The sequence below is a fragment of the Heterodontus francisci genome, chromosome 27 (genome assembly GCF_036365525.1).
Source record: "Heterodontus francisci isolate sHetFra1 chromosome 27, sHetFra1.hap1, whole genome shotgun sequence".
Lineage (NCBI taxonomy): Eukaryota > Metazoa > Chordata > Chondrichthyes > Heterodontiformes > Heterodontidae > Heterodontus > Heterodontus francisci.
The window spans coordinates 11296604-11324474 of record NC_090397.1 but is presented as its reverse complement, the minus strand read 5'-3'; the positions used below and the strand labels follow the sequence as shown (position 1 = coordinate 11324474).

Here is a 27871-nt window from a genome sequence, read left to right as displayed (position 1 = left end):
TCCACTTATAGCTACAATGCCAGAATAGGTACCTCAAGATAAAAAATGTTCACTTCCCATTTCTTAGAATCATTGTGTTACACAGCACAGAAACAGGCCATTCGGCCCATCATGTCTTTGCTGGCCATCAAGCACCTAACTATTCTAATCCCATTTTCCAGCACTTGGCCCGTAGCCTTGTATTTTTTTTAATTCATTCATGGTATGTAGGCGTCACTAGCCAGGCCAGCATTTATTGCCCATTCCTAATTGCCCTTGAGAAGGTGGTGCTGAGCTGCCTTCTTGAACCACTGTAGTCCATTTGGGGTAGGTACACCCACAGTGCTGTTAGGAAGGGAGTTCCAGGATTTTGACCCTGCGACAGTGAAGGAACGGCGATATAGTTCCAAGTCAGGATGGTATGTGACTTGGAGGGGAATTTGCAGGTGGTGATGTTCCCATGTATTTGCTGCCCTTGTCCTTCTAGTTGGTAGAGGTCGCGGGTTTGGAAGGTGCTGTTGAAGGAGCCTTGGTGCATTGCTGCAGTGCATCTTGTAGATGGTACACACTGCTGCCACTGTGCGTCGGTGTTGGAGGGAGTGAATGTTTGTAGATGGGCTGCCAATCAAGCAAGCTGCTTTGTCCTGGATGGTGTCGAGCGTCTTGAGTGTTGTTGGACCTGCACCCATCCAGGCAAGTGGAGAGTATTCCATCACACTCCTGACTTGTGCCTTGTAGATGGTGGACAGGCTTTGGGGAGTCAGGAGGTGAGTTACTCGCCGTAGGATTCCAAGCCTCTGACCTGCTCTTGTCGCCACGGTATTTATTTGGCTACTCCAGTTCAGTTTCTGGTCAATGGTAGCCCCGAGGATGTTGATAGTGGGGGATTGAGCGATGGTAATGCCATTGAATGTTAAGGGGAGATGGTTAGATTCTCTCTTGTTGGAGATGGTCATCGCCTGGCACTTGTGTGGCGTGAATGTTACTTCCCACTTATCAGCCCGAGCCTGGATATTGTTCAGGTCTTGCTGCATTTCTACATGGACTGCTTCAGTATCTGAGGAGTCACGAATGGTGCTGAACATTGTTCATTCATCAGCGAACATCCCCACTTCTGACCTTATGATTGAAGGAAGGTCATTGATGAAGCAGCTGAAGGCGGCTGGGCCTAGGACACTACCCTGAGGAACTCCTGCAGTGATGTCCTGGAGCTCAGATGATTGGCCTCCAACAACCACAACCATCTTCCTTTGCGCTAGGTATGACTCCAGCCAGTGGAGGGTTTTCCGCCTGATTCCCATTGACCTCAGTTTTGCTAGGGTTCCTTGATGCCATACTCGGTCAAATGCTGCCTTGATGTCAAGGGCAGTCACTCTCACCTCACCTCTTGTGTTCAGCTCTTTTGACCATGTTTGAACCAAGGCTGTAATGAGGTCAGGAGCTGAGTGGCCCTGGCGGAACCCAAACTGAGCATCACTGAGCAGGTTATTGCTAAGCAAGTGCCACTTGATAGCACTGTTGATGACATCTTCCATCACTTTACTGATGATTGAGAGTAGGCTAATGGGGCGGTAATTGGCCGGGTTGGATTTGTCCTGCTTTTTGTGTACAGGACACCCCTGGACAATTTTCCACATTGCAGGGTAGATGCCAGTGTTGTAGCTGTACTGGAACAGCTTGGCAAGGGGCGCGGCAAGTTCTGGAGCACAGGTCTTCAGTACTATTGCTGGAATATTGTCAGGGTCCATAGCTTTTGCAGTATCCAGTGCCTTCAGTCGTTTCTTGATATCACGCGGAGTGAATCGAATTGGCTGAAGTCTGGGATCTGCGATGCTGGGGACTTCAGGAGGAGGCCGAGATGGATCATCAATTCGGCACTTCTGGCTGAAGATTGTTGCAAATGCTTCTGCCTTATCTTTCACACTGATGTGCTGGGCTACCCCATCATTGAGGATTGGGTTATTTGTGGAGCCACCTCGTCCAGTTAGTTGTTTAATGGTCCACCACCATTCACGGCTGGATGTATGCTATGGCGTTTCAAGTGCTCATCTAAATACTTCTTAAGAGTTGTGAGGGTTCCTGCCTCTACCACCTCTTCAGGCAGTGCGTTCCAGATTGCAACCACCTTCTGAGTGAAAAGGTTTTTCCTCAAATCCCCTCTAAACCTTCTGCCTCTTACCTTAAATCTATTCCCCCTGGTTATTGACACCTCCGCTAAGGGAAAAAGTTTCTTCCTATCTAACCTATCAATGCCCCTCATAATTTTGTATATCTCAATCATGTCCCCACTCAGCCTTCCCTGCTCTAAGGAAAACAACCCTAAGCCTTTTCAGTCTCTCTTCATAGCTGAAATGCTCCAGCCCAGGCAACATCCTGGTGAATCTCCTCTGCACTCTCTCCAGTGCAATCACATCCTTCCTATATATATAGTGTGGCGACCAGAACTGTACACAGTACTCCAGCTGTGGCCTAACTAGCATTTTATACAGCTCCATCATAACCTCCCTGCTCTTATATTCTATGCCTTGGCTAATAAAGGCAAATATCCCATAAGCGTTCCTAACCACCTTATCTACCTGTGCTGCTGCCTTCAGTGATCTATGGACAAGTACACCAAGGTCCCTCTGACCCTTTGTACTTCCTTGGATCCTACCACCCATTGTAAATTCCCTTGCCTTGTTAGTCCTCCCAAAATGCATCACCTCACAATTCTCAGGATTAAATTCCATTTGCCACTGCTCTGCCCATCTTACCAGCCCATCTATATCGTCCTGTAATCTAAGGCTTTCCTCCTCACTATCTACGACACCACCAATTTTCGTGTCATCTGTGAACTTACTGATCATACCTCCTATATTCACATCTAAATCATTAATTTACAGTACAAACAGCAAGGGTCCCAGCACCGATCCCTGCTGTACACCAAAGGTCACAGGCTTCCACTCACAAAAACAACCCTCCACCGTCACCCTCTGCCTCCTGCCGCTAAGCCAATTTTGGACCCAATTTGCCAAATTGCCCTGGATCCCATGGGCTCTTACCTTCTTAACCAATCTCCCACGTGGGACCTTACCAAAAGCCTTACTGAAGTCCATGTAGACGACATCAACTGCTTTACCCTCATCAACACAGCTAATCACCACCTCAAAAAATTCAATCAAGTTAGTTAGGCACGATCTCCCCCTGACAAAACCATGCTGACTATCCCTGATTAATCCCTGCCTCTCCAAGTGGAGATTAATCCTGTCCCTCAGAATTTTTTCCAATAGTTTCCCAACCACTGATGTTAGACTCACCGGCCTGTAATTACCTGGTTTATCCCTGCTAACAATCTTGAATAATGGTACCGCATTCGCTGTCCTCCAGTCCTCTGGTACTTCTCCTGTAGCCAGAGAGGATTTGAAAATTTGTGTCAGAGCCCCTACTATCTCCTCCCTTGCCACACATAACAGACTGGGATACATCTCATATGGTCCTGGGGATTTATCCACTTTTAGGCCCGCTAAAACAGCTAATCCTTCCTCCCTTTCAATACTAATATGTTCAAGTATATCACAATCCCCCTCCCTGATCTCTACACCTACATCGTCCTTCTCCATAGTGAACACAGCTGAAAAGTAATCATTTAAAACCTCACCTACGTCCTCCGGCTCCACACACAGATTGCCACTTTGGTCCCTAATGGGCCTTACTCTTTCCCTGGTTACCTTCTTGCCCTTAATATACTTATAAAATGCCTTCGGATTTTCCTTTATCTTGCTCGCCAGTGTTTTTTCATGTCCCCTCCTCACTCTCCTAATTACTTTTTTTAAGTACCCCCCCCTGCACTTTCTATACTCCTCTTTTGCCTCCACTGTTTTCAGCGCTCTGAATCTGCTATAAGCCTCCTTTTTTTTCCTGATCTAATCCTCTATATCCCTCGACATCCAGGGTTCTCTGGACTTGTTGGTCCTACCCTTCACCTTAACGGGTACATGCTGGCTCTGAGCTCTCACTATTTCCTTTTTGAATGACTCCCACTGGTCTGATGTAGACTTTCCTACAAGTAGCTGCTCCCAGTCCACTTTGGCCAGATCCTGTTTTATCATATTGAAATCGACCTTCCCTCAATTCAGTACCTTTATTTCTGGTCCATCTTTGTCCTTTTCCATAACTACCTTAAATCTTACAGAGTTATGGTCACTATCCCCGAAATGGTCCTCCACTGACACTTCTACCACTTGTCCGGCTTCATTCCCTAGGATTAGGTCCAGTACTGCCCTGTCGCTGGTAGGACTTTCTACGTACTGGCTCAAAAAGCTCTCCTGTATGCATTTTAAGAATTCCGCCCCTTTTAGGTCTTTTGCACTAAGACTATCCCAGTTGATATTGGGGAAGTTGAAATCCCCTACAATTATTACCCTATTATTTTTACACCTCTCTGAGATTTGCCTACATATCTGCTCCTCTATCTCTCCCTGACTGTTTGGAGATCTGTAGTATACTCCCAGCAAAGTGATTGTCCCCTTTTTGTTTTTAAGTTCTACCCTTAGGGCTTCATTTGAGGAACCTTCTAAGATATCATTCCTCCTTACTGCAGTAATTGACTCCTTGATCAACAGTGCAATGCCACCTCCTCTTTTACCCCTTCCCCTGTCAGGCCTGAAGATTCTATACCCTGGAATATTGAGCTGCCAGTCTTGCCCTTCCCTCAACCATGTCTCCTCTTCAATTACTCCTCCATTCTCTTTTTCAGGATAAAACCAACTGTAGTCATTTATTAATCTCTACTTAAATAATAAATAATTTGAAAAATAACACATAGAACTCAACAACATGTTCAATAAATATATTTGTACGCACAACCAAAACAAATGCAACATTATTGATGGCCGATGCACAAAATGTGGGACAAAAACGTTATTCATATTTTCTCAGCAAGCTCCTTCAGATTTATGAGTTACAGTAAATTTGTATCTGATCTTTCAATGGACTCAGAGTCCCATTGATCTTAGATTTCCTCTGGATCACAGAACCTCAGTGCTGACTAACAACAAGCCAAAGAAAGCAGAATCAAAGCTGAAGAGCCTTCACAACATAAATGAGTATCAAAAGGGTTTCCCAACCATCTACAAATAAGAGACTTTGAAGTACATTTATTTTAAGTTGATCTGGTTTTGCACCAGTCAAAAATAATCTGTATACTTTAAGACTACATAATGTGCAGGATTTCCTTTCTGAAATGAAGTTCCTAAAACATATCCCAAAATTGTACAGAAAGTGAATACCCTTATTTATTCAAATAATTCCTCTTTTGAAAAATGCATTTTTGATATATGGCTGTGAAGTTTCATAAAGTATTAGCACATTAAAATACAAAAGGACTGTAGAATTGCATATCCTGGTGATCCCGATCCTTTCTAATTACTTTCAGTCCTGGTAATTTTAAATGTCTTTCTCCAAGCCTTTTAAACTTGTGTTTTAATATAACATAGCCTTAGGTTATTTTAAAACACAAATTTAAAGGTTTGATGCAAGACATTTAAAATTACCACGGACCTCAAAGTTTTTACCAGGGACGCTGGTGTCCATATACAGATACGTTGCTGACCTCTGACTGTGCCACCATCAGATGATAGTGGGAGGGAGATGAAGCACTCCAAGGTTGCTACTGGTGGCTCAATTAACCGTGCCAGTTGATTGCTCACTGTGAAGCCTACACCATGCTCACAGTGATCTTCAGGGCTCTTTCCATGCCAGTAGAAGGTGTAATTAGCCTTTCGAATAGAGCCTGTGTCGACTAATCTGATTTCTTGTCGAGGGCAAAGCTTGTGCAGCTCACAGTCAATCAGGGCTGTCTCGCGTGCACTTGCTGTGCAGCGTAGGTCGTTGTTCATTCCAGGACACACAGACCCCACATTCCAGCTTCCAAGCCTAAAGATTACCTTTCTTTGTTTGCTGCGTAGCCGAGGCCTGGTTTTAGGAGATGTAGACTTGCCTGGCATCTGCACTCCGCTCTCGACTTCATAGGCTGGTGTCCAGAGGAAAGTCGAAAGCTTATACATCTGGGGCCTAGTCGGTTGCAGGAGTTGCTGATAGATGCTAAGTTGAGGGAAACACTCCAACTGCCAAATGGCTCCACTCCAGATTTTGTTGTGTTTACTCCCTTAGCCATTAGCTCTTGATGTTGTTGTTGTTAATGTTGAAGGCACCGACTGGCAGGGCCCAGATTGCACATACGTAGGTGTGATCTTGTCCTCCAGGTGTGTGAAGGGAGCAGCTCCAGGACATCGCTTCCCACCTCCAGATTGCCACCTCCATCCCTGAACCCTCCAGCTACTACACCCTCAGGTGGTCAATCTGAGATGACTGTAGGTCACGTAGGAATGATCTTGACCGGGATGTTCCTGCCTGGTTCATCAGGATTCTTCCCTTTGATAGGTACCTTCTTTCTTCTTTTTTGAGCACAGCCGTGAGATCTGGTTACATAAAGACTAGGGTACATAAAAACCTGATCGTAAAGAGGAAATAGGAAATAGATGGAGATATTAGGGAGGAGTCCTCAATTAAACTCGGAGGTCCTGTGATGGAATAATGATGATGTAGACGTGGAGGAATCAGCATGGAGCATCAACGAGCTATTGTCCAGATTCAGAGACAGGTGTAGCGAGTGACGTCCAGAAGCTAGGTGAGGGTAGAGTATCGGAGGACGCACTGATGGAGATGTTTTCATTGGAAGAAAGATTCAGGAAGTGTACAGAGTCAGCTGCAGGATAGAAAGATGATGGTGAAGTTGGAGGGCACCATAAAATCCAGAAGCAGCGGAGGTTTGCTCTTCAGTGCCAGAGGCATTCTCCTTTAAATGGAGACATTTCCATTCATAGCTCAAGAGGAGCTCCAGTGCTACTGCACCAAAAATATCAACATCAACCTCACAACAAGATGGCCACAGCTGACAATACTGCAGCAAAATAATGAGATTGTATATTGAGGGGCTTGCTGTTGTCAGATGGTGACCTCATCCTATTAGAACAAGCAAGTGCCCATTAGAACCGCCCACTTGACTCTCCCGTAATCCCATTTTACAAAAAAAGAACTCCCACTTATACCACAGCCTTCACAACCTCAGGTCATGCCAGAGTATTGCACAGCCAATGAAATGGGGTCATTGTTGTGTTGTAGGAAAATGCAGCAGACAGTTTATGAACAGCAAAGATCCTCACACAGCAATAAGATAGACAAGCACATCCTTTGTATAGTGGTGTTGCTTAAGGGATAGATGTTGGTCAAGATACCAGGAGAACATTCCTGTTCTTTTTCTTCTTCCCATGGGATCTTTTACATCCACTGGAGATGAGTTTAACACCAAATCCTAAAGGTAGGATGTCCAACAGTGCAGCACTCCCTCAGTACTGCACTGAAATGTCAGCCTGGATTATGGGCTCGAGTCTCTGGAGAGGGACAGTTTGACTCAGAAACAAGAATGCTACCACTGAACCACAGCCAAGTCCAACAAGTTCCTTCAGCAAACCACCTGTTTAATTACTCCACTGTTGTTCCCAAACATGGACGGCTAGCAGATTACCCCCAGAGATGCCTGATGCCTAGGAATGAAGGCTGGCTCAACTGGAATCTGTGTGATAACTAAAGCCAACAATGGAAGATAGATAATTGTGGGGAGGGCAATGGGCATCAGCAGTCTTACAGTGTGGACACGTCATTCACCACTAGCTCAGCCCCAGACTGGATCGAAGGAAGGGTCCAAACAAAACTTAGCCTTGTCCCCTTGGCTGAAAGGAGCTCGTTCTAAAGATTCTGATCCCATATGCTACTATAACCTGAGACAGTGTCTAAATTCCTGTATAACCCAATAACAAAGAAAGGGGAATGAATGAAGAATCTGATGTTTTAGCAAAAGGATTTATGTGACTGATACAAAACCTTTTCTGAAATCTTTCCCATTTTGCTTTACAAGCAGCCATTTTCTTCTCCTAAACTAAATCAAAGGCTCTAATTTATTTAAATGAGGTGTTAAACTTACGGAATGTTATTAAGCCGAACTGTCGCAATCTTGTAACAATTATGCACCGTGATCCTGGTGGTGAAGCTCAAGGAGCTAAATTCAACAGATGCCTCAATGGTGACTGGGTCTACAAGAAACAGGCAAGAAACATGTGTTAAAGTCGTCTCAGATTGCAGACTTTTATGGCCTGATTTTAACTCAGGACAGGCAGGTTGTGAGATCACCGGGGGGGGGGGAGGGGGGGCGGGGGATCCCCAGGGAAGACCAGAGCCTCAGGCCCAGGCCAGTTTAACAGTTTAACACCTGGACATTATTTACATTTCTCTGCTTGAATCCGGTGGGAATAATGCAAGAGCGGACAGGCAGGTGTGGGAAGTCAGTCGGGAGATGGGAACTGTCTCCCACAAGATAAGTGAGGAGGAGGGGTGGAGGGGGCTGGTCCAGGCCAATCACAGACCGAGAAGGTGGGGGGGGTAAGGCCTGGGGGGCAGGCAAGGCCCCAGTGTGTCTTGCTGGGCCAAGAGGGGACCTCCTGCTCCTCCGGCCACAGGGACCTGGCCCTCTCCTGCCTCCATGCTGACAGCTGCCAACTTGTGCTGGAAGAATCAGGGCTGCTCGGTCCTCCCAATCCCCACAGTTAAAATTGCAGCATGGTGCTGATGACATTATTGGGCTGGGAACGTCACATTGTAACTGGAAGCCCGCCTGCCTGGCGTGGGCAGCCTCCAGAATCCTGGCAGTTAAAATGGTGGGGAGCGGGAACGTGTCTGGGATGTGGCACAAAGTGCCCATCCCACCACCATTTTACCGAGGTGCCCCATTCATGTTGGGTGAGCTGGGTTAAAATCGGGTTCAGTTACACCAGTGAATGGGATTATTTTGAAGGTTTGAAGCTTTAGTTGACTGGAAATCTAATTATTAAACAGTGATATCCACGGAGCACGTCCAAAGCTTCGATAATGAAAAAGTGAGGCCCTTTCTGTATCTAGAGTCGCTCCACATTAAATCCTGAAAGGATGATGCTTTGTGAGAATGATCAGCACTTTCACCAATTCAAGAATTTCCCCAAACCCGAGCAATCCAGTCGAAACTGGATGTATCGCCATGTGACTATCTGGCACCTGGTTGATTTTCTAGCTGAGCATAGGCATTGTTGGGCACTCTGCAGGGACACTCGGTTGTGTATTTGGCAGTGCAAATGACTTGCTTGTTTTCGGTGTTCCTCAGCGTACAAGTTACATTTTCTTTAATGAGATTGCTGAGTTTCCCCATTACTTTCACTGTAAAGATCTGGAAAAGACGTTTGATGTGAAATTATGAGCATATTGCAACAACAACTGCAACAACTTGCATTTAAATAGCACCTTTATCGTAGTAAACTTTCCCAAGGCGCAATTTCCAAATTTAAAGATATTTTGGACTATTACCTTTGTGTTCTTGAAGGACTGATCTATGGCCAAAGGTTTTAAGGTCACTTTTGAACAGTTGTTGATTCCTTCTTCAATGGTAATCCAGTGAGCTGGTTCATTTGAGTTTTCACATTCATCTTTAAAGGAGCACCTTGAAGAGATGGGCATGTTTTACACATAGTACTGTGCGGAGTTATACAGCGATATCATTCATAGTTTAAAGTCTGTGTAAAATCCAAAATAAAATCAGAGAGGAATATTGGATAAATTCTTCATGTGCAGTTTGTAGACAAGTTAATTTTAGCTTTCTGTCAAGAAGCTGTTTGTAGTTTAACATGTAGCACATTGCAGATGGGTTTACTCCTTCATGAGCTTTGGAGATCAACTCCAAGATTACTCAATGTCACTGCAGATTCTGGGTTTGCAATGTGCTGCAAAACTGGCCTTGGAACTGGCTGATTGATGAGAGTCTAATGTTCCGAGAATTGTTCCCACAACCAAAGTGGACAATGTGAGTCCACAAGGAAGCAGAAAAAAATTAGAACATTGGCCTAGAAATTAGACTGGGCCTGTAAATATATGGGTAGAAATAACAAAAAAACTTTCAGCATTTGTGGAATTTTTTTAGTGTAATAATAATTCATGTTTCATCAAAAGCTAAATACTGAACCAGACAGCAAGGGCTGGATTTTACTGAGCTCCCAACATCAAGCTCTGTGGCGGGCAGTGGGGCTGGAAGATCAGGCCTGCCACAGAGCACAATGCTGGGAGGGCCCAGCCTGATCCATCGAGTGGTGGCAAGTCTCTGTGGCGGCCCTCCTCCACCATGCCCACCCCCCCCCCGCTCGCCGCGCACACGGCAGCTGGGCGACAGGACCTCAATTTCAATACTTAAATCAATAAAATCAATTCATTTAAATATGCTCAGAAAGCAGGACAAGTCCAACCCGGCCAATTACCACCCCATCAGTCTACTCTCAATCATCAGTAAAGTGATGGAAGGTGTCATCGATAGTGCTATCAAGTAGCACTTGCTTAGCAATAACTTGCTCAGTGACACTCAGTTTGGGCTCCGACAGGGCCACTCAGCTCCTGACCTCATTACAGCCTTGGTTCAAACATGGACAAAAGAGGTGAGGTGAGAGTGACTGTCCTTGACATCAAGGCAGCATTTGACCCAGTATTACAGCAAGGAGCCCTAGCAAAACTGCAGTCAATGGGAATCAGGGAAAAACTCTCCGCTGGTTGGAGTCATACCTAACGCAAAGGAAGATGGTTGTGGTTGTTGGAGGTCAACCATCTCAGCTCCAGGACATCACTGCAGGAGTTCCTCAGGGTAGTGTCCTAGGCCCAACCATCTTCAGCTGCTTCATCAATGACCTTTCTTCAATCATAAGGTCAGAAGTGGGGATATTCACTGATGATTGCACAATGGTGAGCACCATTCACGACTTTTTAGATACTGAAGCAGTCAGTGTAGAAATGCATCAAGACCTGGTCAATATCCAGGCTTGGGCTGATAAATGGCAAGTAACATTCGAGCCACACAAGTGCCAGGCAATGACCATCTCCAACAAGAGAGAATCTAACCATCTCCCCTTGACATTCAGTGGCATTACCATCGCTCAGTCCCCCACTATCAACATCCTAGGGGCTACCATTGACCAAAAACTGGACTGGAGTAGCCATATAAATACCGTGGCTACAAGAGCAGGTCAGAGACTAGGAATCCTGAGGTGAGTAACTCACCTCCTGACTCCCCAAAGCCTGTCCACCATCTACAAGGCACAAGTCAGGAGTGTGATGGAATACTCTCCACTTGCCTGGATGGGTGCAGCTCCAACACTCAAGAAGCTCGACACCATCCAGGACAAAGCAGCCCGCTTGATTGGCACCCCATCTACAAACATTCACTCCCTCCACCACCGACGCACAGTGGCAGCTGTGTCTACCATGTACAAGATGCACTGCAGCAATGCACCAAGGTTCCTTAGACAGCACCTTCCAAACCCGCGACCTCTACCAACTAGAAGGACAAGGGCAGCAAATGCATGGGAACACCAACACCTGCAAGTTCCCCTCCAAGTCACACATCATCCTGACTTGGAACTATATCGCCGTTCCTTCACTGTCGCTGGGTCAAAATCCTGGAACTCCCTTCCTAACAGCACTGTGGGTGTACCTACCCCAAATGGACTGCAGCAGTTCAAGAAGGCAGCTCACCACCACCTTCTCTAGGGCAGTTAGGGATGGACAATAAATGCTGGCCTGGCTAGTGATGCTCACATCCCATGAATGAATAAAAAAAAACCTGGCAATCTTCCGGGCCCGCTGCAATCTTCAGCGTCGTGGCCGGCACTCCCGTGCCTTCAATTCCCAGCTAGGGAACGCAGGCGTGACACTGGTGGGGAGGGGGTGGAGTGAAGATTTTCAGTGCTGGGGGGGGGAGGGAAACGGGGTAAAATAAACCTAATGGGTATAGGGGATGAACTTTAAACTTTGTGCAGTCTGGTGGTGGGGGGAGGGGGGGTCAGATTTAAAAGGTAAGTGTTTTGGCAGGGGGAAGGGCAAATAGTTCACAATTATTATTGGGGACTAAGAAACAGGTGTTAGAATTTTATTTGATAAATTTTGGGATGTTGTATCTTTAAAAATTTAAATATGCCCGCAGGGCTGGCTGCCCTTTAAAAGGGGCACCAGCGCCTGCACACAGGCAGCTGACGCCATTGCCAGCAATGCACAGCCCACCCTCTCCACCTGATTGTGGGAGGTGGCTGCCTCAGCTTTTTAAATGAACCACAGCACGGGAGATTACGGTGGCTCTGTGGCTTTGAGCTCACCATCCTCCATGGGTGGCATAGTGGCGCAGTGGTTAACACCGCAGCATCACAGCTCCAGTGACCCGGGTTCGGTTTTGGGTACAGCCTGTGTGGAGTTTGTAAGTTCTCCCTGTGATTGTGTGGGGGTGCTCCGGTTTCCTCCCACATGCCAAAGGCTTGCGGGTTGATAGGTAAAATGACCATTGTAAAAAATTGCCCCTCGTGTAGGTAAGTGGTAGGAGAATTGAGGGAAGGTGGGGATGTGAGAGGGAAATATGGGATTAATGTAGGATTAGTATAAAAATGAGTGGTTGATGGTTGGCACGGACTCGGTGGGCCAAAGGGCCTGTTTCGGTGCTGTATCTATCTATGACTCTCGGCAGCGGGCTCTTAAAATCCAGCCCCAAGTGTGAACAATAAGTGATGGTGTGCATGAATTGGAAATGCCAGTGAATTCAAATCATTTGCTACCTGGTTAAATAGGAGCAATGAGAAAAGCTTGGACAGGTGCCAGAAACAGTATGATCCAATAAAAACAGCTGTAAAACCCAGTTTAAAGAAGATGGGCTTTTTGAGCCAAATAGACTACTTCTGTTCCCAAATGTTCTGGTCTTACTTTGCTACAAATTGCAGTGACACCAGTGGTGCACAGAGGCAGTATTATATTGTAAGAGTCGGCCAGCCAGTTCTACTGATAATCATCTATGTTACAGAAACAGACCTTTTCTCCAGAGTGCACCAACCACAGAAGGGATCATGTGCAGACAGGCAACCAGTGCACGAACTGTATCGAGCACAGGCAGCCACCTTTATCCTTCTCACTTACAGACACAAGAACAAGAAGACTTTAGGATAATACTCACTCACACAAGGTTTGTATTCACCTGCACATATCACAGGATCAAAGGAAATGACACAGCATGGACAGAAAATTGGTTGACAGACAGGAAACTTAGGGTTAATGGGTGTTTCTTGGATTGGAGAAGGGTTGGAAGTGGGGTATCTCAGGGGTCAGTGCTTGATCTTGGTGTGTAGCAGATGGAACACAATCTCTAAATTTACTGATGATACAAAAATAGGGACTTTGACAAACAGTGCAGTGAACAGACAGGTTCATGTAATGGGCAAACTGATGCCAAATGCAATTTCACATGGAGAAGTACAAGAAATACATAATGGGATGTAAACATAATGACTGTGAAGATACAATTAATGGAAGACGCCAACATTTAAAAACAAATCTCTGGATATGGACATCACTGGCATGTTGGCATTCATTTCCATCCCTATTTGCCCTGAGAAGCCCAAGTCTCAAGAATAAAATTAGGAAATTGAACACACAATAGAAATGCTGTGATAAACTGAACAAAGGAATCATCAGCTTACTGCCATCTCAGATGTAAGGTACAAGTGAATTGAGTCCAATGTGTCAAATGCGACTTTGTGACGAATTGGGGTTTCATCTTCCAATTCAAACAGGACGATTGGGTGAATTAATTTCATTGTTCTGTCCATAACCAGCTGCAAAAATGTAAAGGAGTTAATAAATCTGCCACTAGAGTCACATGACTATGACTCCTAGTGTACTGGCCCACATTTATCTCTCAACCAACATCATTAAAACAGATTATCTGGTCATGTATCTCATGATCTGTTGGTGGGTGTTTGCTGTGTGCAAATTGGTGCCACATTATAACAGTAGGAAAGTATTCAAAAGTATTCCATTGTCTGTGAAGTGCTTTAGGACATTCTGAGCTATATCAATGCAATTATTTCTTCTTTCTATAATTAAATTATTTTCTGATTTAAGCGAAATAAAGGTATAAAGGCAACCAGAGATGGTCAAGTCCAGTACCACTGAGGGTCATTGTAAAATATCAGATTACGTGATTAAACCTGTGTCAAGCACCAAATAGTAATTTGCAGTATTACATTCATGGTGGGATCAGGGATGAAATATGAAATGAGCTGGAGGATTTATGAAATAAAAGTCAACTGTTAAACCGAACTACAAATAATGGACACATTTATGCCACAGACAGAATAAAGTAGCAGTCAGCTGACCCCTCATATACTGTCAATAAACATGTTTGTCAGTTGAAAACAACCCATTATCCACATTTGAATTAGCTTTGTGGAAAATACATTGAAGTGGAAAAACAGCCCATTCCATGCTAACAACTCCTATCTGCAGGAATGGAGCTAACAAAGACTTCTGCAGACAGACACCGAAGCCAAGGCCAAAATAATAGGTATGAAATAACACCTATTTATCAAAATGGACCACATTCAGATGCCATCATGTAACAATGGTTCCCATATCCTAGAACATTGTATAAATCATCCCAGTGAAACCATGCCCTTTAAACGCATCCCGCCCACCCTCTCCAATTGGTTGAGGAGCCTGAAGGCAGACTATTAGTTGGTTTGCTCTGCTAAACAGCAACCAGAAGTTCTGCCAATCCAGAGATCAGGTTTAAGACCTGAAAATCGTCCTGTTGTCGCATCAGGGACTAAGTCCCATGAGATTCCACTGTCGGTGTCTGTCTCTTTCTCTCTCTCTCCATCTCCAAAAAATGAATGTCTTGTCAAGAGTTTTGAATCCTCCTGACATATGTATGTTGTAGGATTGGAGAGCTGCCAAGGTGACACATTTATTTGAGAAAGAGACAATAATACCAGTCAGTCTATCGTCAGTTGTAGGAAAAATTTTAGAAGGAGAAATTTGTTTACGTAGCACCGCTACTCAGACCATTGATACCATTGAAGGATGCTATGTAGGCTATGCAGGTAGTGACCCATAGTGCTGCCTAGCCACAGGCAATCAACAGTAGTCTGCGTAGCACCACTAGAAACACCGCTACACCAACAAATTCTACTTCCCCCAGTTAGAATCCAAAATTCAGGATCAAATTAGTGAGTGTTTAGAAATACACTGGCTAATCACGGTCAGCCAGCAGGGACTGGGTAAAGGGAAGTTTGCTTTTGACAAAATTTAAGGGTTTTATTTGAAGAGTTGACTGATTTGGAGAGTGGATTAATAAAGTGAATGGAGCAGGTAAAGTGAATAGGAATTTTCTGAAGACCTTCAATAAAGTCTCTCACAAGACGCTTGTTAGAAAAATACAAGCACATGTTATAAAGCAAATGTAACAGCGTGGATAGAAAGCTAATTGATGGACAGGAAACACAGAGTTAGGGTTAATGGGTATTGTTCGCTCACCATCAATTCCACCCTTGACCCTGGCCACTGCCCCAGGCTGAACCAGACCACTCGTAACCTCGGCCTCCTTTGACCCCGAGTTGAGCCTCTGACTCCACATGCTCTCTGTCACAAAGATTTCCTACTTTCAACTCAATACCATCACCCACCACCCCTGCCTCAGCCAATCGGCTATTGAAACCCTCCTCCATGCCTTTGTGACCTGCAGACTCAAATATTCCATACTCTCCAGGATAAGAAATGATTGCATCACTTCCAGTCCTTCCTTATCCAAGAAACACCCATTTACCCAAGTTTCCGGTCACCAAACAACTTTTTATCCATGTTGCAACCTCTCCTCTTTTCTATATTCTGGAATTTATGTTACAAGCCTGTTGTGAGAAAACCCATAAAATCGCTTCTGAAAAATCCATATATACACCTACTGCATTCCCTTAATTTATCTAAACTGGTTATTGCTCCACAAGTGTAATTAAATGCTGACTGCTCATGATCAATCCTCCCATTTCTACATGCTCACTAATGTGATCTTGGATAATGGATTCTGAAGCTCTGAGAGGGGTTGGTTAGCTCAGTTGGCTAGGAGGCTCTAGTGTGGGTTCAATTCTTGTAATGGCTAACGTTGTTCTTGGGGCCTGCCTCCTTACCTTGCCCCAGAGTGATATCATAATGCATGTGATGGCATAAACCACGATTAGCTGGGCAATGAGGATGCTACCGAGACAGTGAGATTCCAAGGCTGTTAAATTGGATAGCTGCTGAAATCAGGCGCAGGGATCATGATGTGTGATAACCCTGCACCTGTTCAAAGTGACACAGGCAGCACACAAATTTGATATTGTCTGCTTATTTCCATGATTGTAGCATGCATCATGACACTGAAAGTGCTGCTGAGTGCCTTATGTGATGGAGTCTTCACATGCAGACTGCGTTCTGTGCAGCTGACCTGTTGCGTACTATGACTTTGCGTTCAAAGCATGTTTTTTGAGACAGACCTTGATTTGAAAATGAAACCAAAAGCCTCAATGTTCTGGGAGGTCAGCACCAAGCTAAACAAGCAAAGAGCACTTTTTTAACCAGAGACATGTGATTGGAGTTTAGGCTTCAGTTTTCCAAGAAGATTCTGGAGGGCGGAAGCCAGCTGCAAAGTTGGGTGTTTTTAAAAAGGTTTCCCATGGTTGCTGAACTGAAACAAGCTGAGTGCTGTTGTTTAAAAAAACAACTTATTTGAATTTAAACCTGTTTTCTGGGAGCTGACCCTTGGAAAATACAAGTTGCTATCATTGTTTTTGGTGCCTTAAAGAGTGACGTAAGGTGTGATCAGTGAAGCTACGCAATCAGGACTGTTGTGAGCAAAACCATGCAAGTTCCAGAAGGATGCACAGTTTTGGTGGAGACAGTGAGGTTCGGATTGCAGAGAAGCTGCCATTGAGTAGAAACCAACGTTTGCATCTTGGGAGATGGGATCTGGAGATTCACTTGAAAAGCTCAAAGACCTGAAGGACTTTGTGACGGTTCAGCATAATCCTGCTGACAGGACTGCCAAAGGACTTATGAAATACATCCTTGTTGTGTCTGATAGTTAACATGTAACCTTTAAGATATACATATATTGACTGTGATTTAACTGTTAATTCATGTTCAATTTATAATGGTTTTGGTTTGAGCGTTAAAGTAAAATTTATAAAAGTGAAATCATGATGGCTTGGTTTTTGTTTCCTAAATTGGGGTCAGTCGCTAGATTTGATTCTTTTGATCTCCACGAGGATCATAACACTTAGCAAGGAGCCCAAGTTCGTCACTTAAAGCTAGCCTGCACAACTTAAAACCAGACCGCACCTCATAAAGACGAGATGCATTGAAACTGCTTAGAGAAGATTTGAAGACCTGGATGAAGGAATAGAAATAGTTCAACAGGCCAGTGAACATGCCCCCGAGGTTTTCAGATGCCGGGATGGAGTTGCTGGTGTAGGTGGTTGACAGGAGGAGAGAGGTTCTCTTCCCTCGGGATCCAGCCGTCCTCCAGACAAGTGCTGCGAAGGCAGTGTGAGCAGGGGGCCATGGTGGCCAATGCCACTTGTCTAGCATCAAGGACCTGGATGCATTGCCGCAAGAAATTTAATAACCTAACACGATTGGTCAAGGTCAGTGAATGTATCCTTACATGCCACATACACCAACTGCACCATTAACCTCACTCGCTGCTCCATTTACCACATCCCCTTCACTCGCCTACCAACAATCCAAATCAGACACAACTCAAACCTCACATTCATAGCTTCACCCAACCTTACACAGTTAGTACTGCTGGAAGCCATACACTTACATCTCACAGCTTACACACACTGCCAGCAATTCAACTGAGGCAGGCACAGCACCCAAACATATTCTGACACACATCCCTCTCTTTTATAGGACAAGGTGGCCCATAATAGAAGGCAGCAACAGCTAACCAACAGGGGGAAGGAATGTCTGCATGCACTGCCCCATATGGAGGAGATGGTGCTGGGAATAATTGGAGTGGCCATCACTGATGGCAGACAGTATGTGCTTGTCCAACAACCTTCTCAAATCTCAGTTCACCCTCATCCCACAATCTGTTATGATTTACAAGCTGCAAATGGTGTAACCACACACCTCCTGCTTAACCCCCACCACCACAGGATCATTACAGTGCCGAAGTAGGCCATTCATCCCATCATGTCAGCACTGGCTCTCTGAAAGAGCAATTCCCTCAGTTCCATTCCCCCGCCTTCTCCCTTGCACATTCTTCCTTTTCATATAACTGTCTAATTTCCTTTTGAATGCTTCAATTGAACCTGCCTCCACCACATTCACAGGCGGCACAGTGGTGCAGTGGTTAGCACCGCAGCCTCACAGCTCCAGCGACCCGGGTTCAATTCTGCCTCTGCAGAGTTTACAAGTTCTCCCTGTGACCGTGTGCGTTTTCGCCGGGTGCTCTGGTTTCCTCCCACAGCCAAAGACTTGCAGGTTGATAGATAAATTGGCCATTGTAAATTGCTCCTAGTATAGGTAGGTGGTAGGGGAATTGAGGGAAGGTGAGGATGTGGTAGGAATATGGAATTAATGTAGGATTGGTATAAATTGATGGTTGGCACAGACTTGGTGGGCCGAAGGGCCTGTTTCAGTGATGTATCTCTAAATAAATAAACATACCAGGCCTTAACCACTTGCTGCATGAAAAGGTTTTTCCTCATGTTATTTTTGCTTCTGTAACCAAATACTTAAAATCTGTGCCCTCTCATTCTCAATCCTTTCATGAGTGGCAACAGTTTCTCTCTATCTACTCTGTCCAAACCCCTCATGATTTTGAATACCTCTATCAAATCACCTCACAGCTTTCTCTTCTCTAAGGAACACAGTCCTAACTTCTCCAATCTATCTTCATAAGTGAAGTTCCTCATCCCTAGAACCATTCTCGTGAATCTTTTCCCCCACTTTCCCTCACCTAAACCCTCCCCTTGTGCCTTTATGCTTTCAGAAATCCTAGAACACTGCTGGTCAGCCAGTGGTGCTTGAGGCTGAAGGCACAAAGGGAGAAGAGACTGAGTTAGAAGAAACACAAGCACGTGATCTCGCAGACACCAGCTCAGTTCCTGGCACTGCATGTCCTTTACAGGGCATCTTCGAGGTGAGATCTGTGCATGGTGACTCACCGGGTGTAGTGTTTGATTGATCTGAGTTTGATTGTATTAGTCTGCTCACTGATCAGTGTTTACTGTGTTTGATTATTGAAACCTAGATTTGAAACTGAAATTAAAAGACACACCTAGAACATTCTACAGAAAAACACAGACTGCTCTGAAGAAGACTTCGTACTGAGATCTTGTAAGTGCTTGGATATTTTAAAGTGCTGTAAATAAACCAGTTGGTGATCTAATACAAGAGTGATATCTGCATTAATCTGAGATAAATCAGATCTACAGAATATATCCAGCAACACGGCGTAAACATAACAAAAACGTGGCAACAAGATGGATCAGCAAAATTTAATGTTAGCAGCTGCAGAGCCATTTCTTTCAAAGCCAGGAAATCCTCACTTGTGCTGGGAGCAATGGATTTTGGGGTTCAAGACCTACTTGCTCACTACGGGGATAGACAGCCCAGATACAGCAGCGAACTGTAAGAAAACAATACTTGTATATTGTCTAGGAGCAGAAGGCCAGCAGATATTCTCACAGCAGATGCGTTTATGTTTGATACGGCAGTAAGCGTTCTTGAAAAATACTTCAGGCCAAAGAAAAGCGTGATGATAGAGCAAGGCACATTACATCGGAGATCCCAGGGTGAACCCATTAAACAATACGTGACAGCATTACATATAAATTTGGCACACTAACCAACGAACCAATTCATGAACAATTAATTGGAAAGGCTTCAATTCCACAAATTAGGGAACGTCTCCTCGTGGAGGATGATGATTTAATCTTGAAAAAGCCATAACCTTGGCAGTCTAGATCGAATCTGCCATGTTGCATTCAAAGAGGTTACACACACATGCGCCCTTCGACTCAGGGTTGCAGACACAGCTTACCCAACCAGCTTCAGTGCAAGGGTTACAGACAAGAAGACCTCAAAAACCTCATCAAAATGTGCCCCATCATGGTCAGTTCTATTCAAAACTGCGCCCAAATTGTGGAAATGCTCATCAAGTCACAACGCCATGTCCAGCTCGAGGGAAAAAGTGTAACTCATGCTTAAAATTGAACCATTTTGCAAAGATGTGCAGGTCTTCAAAGAAAAAGACTTCATCAGTTTGACATGTGGGGGAGTCTCTTCCTGAGAGTGAGGTACAACATGTATTTACCATCACAAAAAGTAAAGCACCAGGTCACTTTAAGGAGTGCTCAGTCAAGATCGCAGGCATCTCAGTGTCACTTCTTACCAATGTTGGCACGAAAGTATCTATTGTGAATGACAAGCTCCACCATCAGTATTTTTCACAATTCTCTCTCACTCCTGCAACAGACACTCTTCAAGCTTATGACAACACTATCATTCCAGTTTCAGGAATGATCACAGTTCCAGTATGCTACAAAAACGTCATCTTGGACAGCGTCATTTTCTATGTAGTTAAAGGCCGAAGCCTTATGGGGGTAAAACTTTTTGACAGGCCTGGATTCAAACTCGCTGACCCCACCGGAGCACACGTTAATGGGATTGATGATGCAGAGCATACACGCCAGTATCCTTCCTTATTTACTGATTTGGGGGGATCAAGGGGTACTGTCATGCTCCTTATGTGAACACAACAATTCAACCAGTTTCACAAAATTTGAGATGGTTGCTGTTTGCAATCCGTGCTGAAGTATCACAGGAGCTGAAACAACTAGAAGCAGACGGTATCATTGAGCAAATCAACACATCGCTGTGGAGATCAAATCTAGTCATTGCATGATGAAAGAATGGCAAACTTGGACTATGAATTGACATAAAGGCAGTTCACAAAGCTATCACACCAGACAAGGCTGTTTATAGTGTACATTAATGACTAGACGTGAATATAGGAGGTATGATTAGTTAAGTTCGCAGATGACACGAAAATTCGTGGTGTTATACATAGTGAGGAGGAAAGCCTTAGATTACAGGATGATATAGATGGGCTGGTAAGATGGGAGGAGCAGTGACAAATGGAATTTAATTCTGAGAAGTGTGAGGTGATGCATTTTGGAAGGACTAACAAGGCAAGGGAATATACAATGGATGGTAGGACCCTAGGAAGTACAGAAGGTCAGTGGGACCTTGGTATACCTGTCCATAGATCACTGAAGGCAGCAACACAGGTTGATAAGGTGGTTAGGAAGGCATATGGGATACTTAGCTCTATTAGCCAAGGCATAGAATATAAGATCAAGGAGGTTATGCTGGAGCTGTATAAAACGCTAGTTAGGCCACAGCTGGAGTACTGTGTACAGTTCTGGGCACCACATAATAGGAAGGATGTGATTGCACTGGAGAGGATGCAGAGGAGATTCACCAGGATGTTGCCTGGGCTGGAGCATTTCAGCTATGAAGAGAGACTGAAAAGGCTTAGGGGTTGTTTTCTTTGCAGCAGGGAAGACTGAGGGGGGACATGATTGATGGGTACAAGATTATGAGGGGCATTGCTAGATTAGATAGGAATAAACATTTTCCTTTAGAGGAGGTGTCAAGAACCAGGAGGCATAGAGGTTTAGAGGCGATTTGAGGAAAAATATTTTCACCCAGAGGGTGGTTGGAATCTGGAGCACACTGCCTGAAGAGGTGGTGGAGGCAGGAACCCTCACAACATTTAAAAAGTATTTAGATGAGCACTTGAAACTCCATAGCATTCACGGCTATGGGCCAAGTGCAGGAATATGGGATTAGAATGGTTGGGTGCTGGATGGCCGGCACAGACACAATGGGCCGAAGGGCCTGTTTCTGTGCTGTATAACTCTATGACTCTAACTATCCCATTCCTACAATTCAAGAACTGTCAGCATTATTTCATGACTCCACAGTCTTCACAAGGCTTAATATGTGATGAAATTATCTTCAGATACCTCTCTCAGAACAAAGCCGATATCTTATAGCTTTTGTTACTCATGAAGGTATGGTTCAGTACCGCCGCAGAATGCCCTATGGACTAAGTTCAGCACCTAGTGCATTCCAGAAGCTCGTTTCTTCAGTCTTGTAAGATGTTGAGGGGACGCTCAACCTACTTGATGACATCGTTGTCCACGGATGGGACGAAGCTGAACATGATCAAAGATTATCAGCCATGCTCACTCAACTCACAAGACACAATTTGACCCTCAACAAGGATAAATGTGTATTTGTGGCACCCGGGATTGACTTTCTAGGTTACAGAGGGAGAGCAGATGGAGTAAAGCCTACACATGACAATGTCAAAGCCCATCATGCTCTTCCTACACTGTCTAATGTGAAAGAGTCAGCATCGTCCACAGTGCTACCAAAATTTATCATAAATTTGTTCCTAAGTACGCAGAGATTCGGAAGCTACTGCAATAAAGATGCTCAATGGGAATGGACTGTTGCACAACAAACAGCACTTACAATATTAAAGGTGAAGACAGCATCTCTGCAGGTCCTTGCATATTTCAGCGCACATGCAGAAACATATGTCACAACGGATGGGTCTGGAACTGTAATTGGTGCTGTACTCTCCCAGTCCATTGACAGAAGTGAATGACCAATAACTATGCATCACACCTGTTGTTGGAAACTGAACGTAAATACTCTGCTGGAGAGTGGGAAGCACTAGCCTGCATCTTTGCATGTGAACATTGGCATATGTATCTTCATGGTAGAAAGTTTACTCTCCGCACCAATCACAAGTGTTAACTACATTATTAGCTACGTCAGGATCAAGTCATCGACCTCTACACATCTACAGATGGACAGATCATCTACATCAGTATAACTCCGAGGTCAAATACCTTGCAGGTTCATGCAACTGAGTAGCGGATATGCTTAGCCGTAATACTGCCGAAGACAGTGTTAGCGACAGCAAAGCAAGTTGCGACATTGAAGACTACGCGATTGCAGTGATTTCGAGCATGACCGCGAATCTTGTTACGTGAGAGGAGTTGGAGGCAGAGTCGGCAGCAGGCAATGTACTGAAGCAAGTAAGTCAGTACTTCAAAACTGGGTGGCCTCGTGATATAGGGGAATAACTGATCCCATATTACAGAGTATGCAATGAGCCCATGTTGTTTGGTGATAACTTTATTGCACGTGGCACTTGGGCAGTTATCCCAAAGGCACTACAGCAACGTGTATTGCATCTTGCCCATGAAGGACATCTGGGTGTTGTTGAGATGAAACAATAATCCTGTGAAGCAGTCTGGTGGCCAGGAATGGATCGCTGTATAGAAGAGTTCATTAGGAACTGCAGAGCTTGTACACTCAGTGTAAAATCTGTTAAACCGTGTCCCGCATTCTACAACAAACTGCATGGCCAACAAAACCATGGCAACAACATCAAGTGGATTGTGAGACGTTTGATAGGGAGGATAGTGGTTATGAGGATATATTTCCTTTTCCTATGAGTGATGTTAATAATCCACCTCATCAAGCTGATCAAACAAATCCACAACCTCAAATTCATAAATCACAGACCGAAAAGACCTTCCTATCTCAAAGACTATTTCTGTGCCCAGAGAAAACAGACAAGTTGAACACTAAAAAATACTTGGTGTACATATGTTAATGTCTAGAATACTTCAATTCAAAAATAATGTCTTAAATTAATGGGGCAAAAATGCAGTGTTTGATTGATCTGAGTTTGATAGCATTAGTCTGCTTACTGATCAGTGTTTACTGTGTTTGACACACCGAGAACGTTCGACAGAAAAACACGGACGCTCTGAAGATGACATTGTACTAGGATCTTGTAAGCGCCTGGATGTTTTAAAGTGCTGTAAATAAACCAGTTGGTGATTTAATACAAGCGTGATATCTGCATTGCTCTGAGATAAATCAGATATACATAATATATCCAGCAGCCCAACATAAATATAACACCAGGCACAAGTGGTCTGCTGCCAGGGCAGGAGGAAAGGAGAGTGCAGGTGCCAGCTCCCCAGAGGACAAGATGCACATGCGTTCTGCAGAGGACCCAGATGAGAACTTTGAGGGGGCGGTATATAGGAAAAGGTTAATGGGCATGCACACAGAAATATTTCTAATGTCAGGCCTGTCAGAAAGCCTGTCACTGTCAAGGAGCATGGAGGCATCCGCCTCGACTTTGTGCGGAGCTTGGAGCCCATCCCTTCTAGGCTGGAAGTGGAGGTGAATGCTAGGAGAACACTTGTGGACCCAAACATGATGGCTAACGTCTCAGCTTCCATTGCTGCACAAGCATAAGTCATGCAAAGTCCATAGGCTGCAGTAGGAGCTCAGTTTGTGGTTATGAAAGCTCTGCATGTTGCCATGTAGGCTCAGACTGCAGCCATCATGGCAAGACAGGCACTAAGAGAATACACAAGGATGATTGGTTGAGTATTGTATGGAATATTGGACATGTTGTTGGATAAAGTTGATATGGAATGGTTGTTTCATAGTGTCTTTTATTTCAGGTTTGTGGTTGAAGACGCTGTGATGGTCAATCACAGAGGGATAGAAAAGTGGGGAAATGTTGAACAGAGGGGATCTAGGGTTTCATTTAGGAGAACCAGAGTCTGATGATATGGCTGCTGCCTCCTCGCTTCCTCTTCCTAAGGTTACTGCTGAAACCCTGGTGGTAAGGACTATGCCCTCATGATGGCCAGGTTATGGAGGATGCCACAGATCACCTGAAATCGGGACAACTAATCTGGCGAGTTCCGGAGAGTACTGGAAGTCTCCTCCTGAGCAACCAAGGCAGCAGAACTGTTGCTTCTGCACCCCGATGGTCTGCTCGATGATGTTCCTCATTGCAGCATGGCTCTCATTGTATGAGCACAAGCCAGTGTGGTGGGATTGTGAAGGAGAGTCATCAGCCAGTTACAGATCAGATCGTCCCTGTCGCCAAGTAACCACTGTCAAGTTCAACATGGTAGCTGGAAAATTGCTGTTACAGTGGACTGGCATAGGATGAACATACCCCGACTGCTGCCAGGATAGCAGGCACTCACCAGCATAATGTGTTGAGTGTGGTCGCACACCAACTGCACATGGAGTGACTGGTACCCTTTGCGGTTTCACTACTGAAACTTGTAATGCGGCCCTGCAAAGGCCCATTCTGCAGTCGATAGCTCCTTGCACAATGGGAAACCCGCTACCCTGCCAAAGTCACCTGTTCACTCTCTCTACTTTGCTCTGTTTACAAAGAAGACAATGAATTTCCCTCTTCTGCGATAAAGAGCCTCTGTGACTTCCCGGGTGCGGTGATGGACAGCGTACTACGAGATGTTTGTTGTCTGGAAGGATCCACTGGCGAAGACATTCAGGGCCACAGTCACCTTGACGACCATTGACTGTGCCATCCTCACCCTCCTCTGTAGCTGTAGGTCTGGTTCAAAGAGGTGCCACTGCTCTGTGGCCACCTCCTTGGTGAAGCTCAGCTACAGAACACACGGCTTCTGGTTTAGGTGCTGGTAGGAGTAGTGCTTTCTGAAGGCTCTAAGTGAGTAAGACCTCCTGCTGAGAGCCTTTCTCTTCCTCCCTCTGTGAGCAGCTTGTCTTCTTTGTTTCCTCTGATCTATTTCCCTCTGATGCTGCAGGCCAAGGGGACTATAGCCCCCTTGACTGGGAGCATATAGTGTACTAACAGGTCTTCTAGTAACAACCAATGTCTTCCCAACATCCAACACCTCTTCCTGCAAACTTTACCAACTTTTCTGAACTCCTTCAACAACCCAGTATTTCCAAAAGTCCAGCCAGAGCCAGTATAAAATAAAAACTTACTAAGCTGCAATTTGCCTTTAAATAGCACTGGCATGGGCGGCAAGGGCAGGGGAGGGCAGGATGGTGGTGGGGTTTGGGGGTTTATTTATTTATTTAGAGATACAGCACTGAAACAGGCCCTTCGGCCCACCAAGTCTGTGCCGACCATCAACCACCCATTTATACTAATCCTTCATTAATCCCATATTCCTACCACATCCCCACCTTCCCCTACCACCTACCTATACTAGGGGCAATTTATAATGGCCAATTTACTAATCAACCTGCAAGTCTTTGGCTGTGGGAGGAAACCGGAGCACCCGGAGGAAACCCACGCAGTCACAGGGAGAACTTGCAAACTCCGCACAGGCAGTACCCAGAATTGAACCCGGGTCGCTGGAGCTGTGAGGCTGCGGTGCTAACCACTGTGCCACTGTGCCGCCCAAGCTACTGAATGCATGTTCAGTTATGCATGTTTTAAAAAGGGCATTAACTAAAGCGGCAAGAATCTTTTTTTTGCATTTATTTCATTTCATCTTAGTTTGTTCAGTTTGCTTACCCACTGTTTTTTTCAGGTTGTTTTTCTTCAGGTTTGCACTTGCTGATGTTCAATATTCAGTATATTCACACCTAATCTGTACTAATGCTTTGTCTTTCAACACACCATTAACATATTGTTTGCCTTTGCTCCGTGACCTTTTGGTCAGCTATGTGGCCTGGTCCAATCTGCACCTTCTCCTTTGTTATCTCTTGCCCAACCCCCACCTCACTTGTTTATAATCTGTGACTTTTCTAATATTTGTCAGTTCCGAAGAAGGGTCACTGACCCGAAACGTTAACTCTGCTTCTCTTTCCACAGATGCTGCCAGACCTGCTGAGTGAATCCAGCATTTCTTGTTTTTGTTTCAGATTTCCAGCATCCGCAGTATTTTGCTTTTATTTTAGTGTTTAATTCACTGCCACTTCTCTTCCAGGAATGCCTACCTTGAAGAAGTTCTGCTCTTCTCTCCGACGGGATTTTCGTTTGTCTCTTTTACCTTGTTCACCTTCATTGCTTTCTATTTCCCTCCTGGTGTTTGATAAGGTATCTACCAAAACTCGTTTTCACAGCCACATCTCCTTCCTCAGTGACTGTCTCCGGCTCCGACTGATTCCACGTGGATTCCAACTGCAGTTTCACCCATCATGCTTTGAAACCACCCAGGATCACAGGTATCTCCGAGAAATACAACGTTCCTCGGACTGCTACTCTCGCCGCATCCTGAGATCCACACTCAGTGCTATGCGCCGCCATATGCACACACTGGACCTCTCTCTCCAGCAGCACCGTCTCACCTTATCTCAAATCTGTTCTACTCCGCAGTTTCATCTCATCTTACGTCTCATCCGACGCATTAACAAAAAACTTTTTTTCTTCCTTTCAGGTGTTAAGGAACGCAAGCTCCAGCAGCTGATGGGGACTAATGCCCCTCCAGATCCTCCTTCCGCTTCACTTCCCTCTGACCCCACCCCTTCTGATCTGACCCCTTGCCGTGTATTCACTATACCCTCTGACCTCCCCCTCTCTGATGCTGAGCGTTCTGTACTCAGCAAAGGTCTCAGTTTTATCCCCTTACGCCCCCACCTCAATGAATTTCGCGCTCGGCATGACGTTGAGCTCTTCTTCCGTCGCCTCCGCCTCCGGGCTCACTTCTTCGACCAGGAGTCCTCCCCCCGACCAGCAGACCCATTCACCCGCCTCCAGCATTCTCCCTCTACCTGGACCCCTCCCCCTGGCCTCTTACCCGCTCTTGATCTCTTCATTGAAAACTGTCGGCGAGACATTGGTCGTCTCAATTTCTCTGCCCCCCTCACTCACTCTAACCTGTCCCCCTCTGAACTTGAGGCACTCCGTTCTCTCAGGTCTAACCCCGACATGGTCATCAAACCTGCAGACAAGGGTGGTGCTGTTGTTGTATGGCGTACCGACCTCTACCTTGCAGAAGCTCAACGCCAACTCACAGACACCTCTTCCTACCTCCCTCTGGACCATGACCCCACCACCGAACATCAAGCCACCGTCCAAAGG

The 27871-nt window shown here is 45.2% G+C and overlaps 1 protein-coding gene across 1 annotated transcript in view; it reads right to left on the bottom strand.

Annotated features, from left to right (window-relative positions):
* Positions 1–9091: 9091 nt before the first annotated feature.
* LOC137384914 (uncharacterized) overlaps positions 9092–27871 on the bottom strand; it is a 30164-nt gene continuing 11384 nt past the window's right edge. Inside the window, exons 3-17 of the mRNA XM_068059622.1 lie at positions 25352–25481; positions 24153–24289; positions 23206–23387; positions 22137–22169; positions 20339–20358; positions 19565–19680; positions 18902–18974; positions 17272–17465; positions 16080–16190; positions 14106–14177; positions 13596–13730; positions 13272–13338; positions 12931–13030; positions 9409–9541; positions 9092–9271 (exon numbers count right to left, since the gene is read on the bottom strand). Coding sequence (XP_067915723.1) covers positions 9092–9271; positions 9409–9541; positions 12931–13030; positions 13272–13338; positions 13596–13730; positions 14106–14177; positions 16080–16190; positions 17272–17465; positions 18902–18974; positions 19565–19680; positions 20339–20358; positions 22137–22169; positions 23206–23387; positions 24153–24289; positions 25352–25481 — 1683 coding nt within the window. The remainder of the gene's footprint in view (positions 9272–9408; positions 9542–12930; positions 13031–13271; positions 13339–13595; positions 13731–14105; positions 14178–16079; positions 16191–17271; positions 17466–18901; positions 18975–19564; positions 19681–20338; positions 20359–22136; positions 22170–23205; positions 23388–24152; positions 24290–25351; positions 25482–27871) is intronic.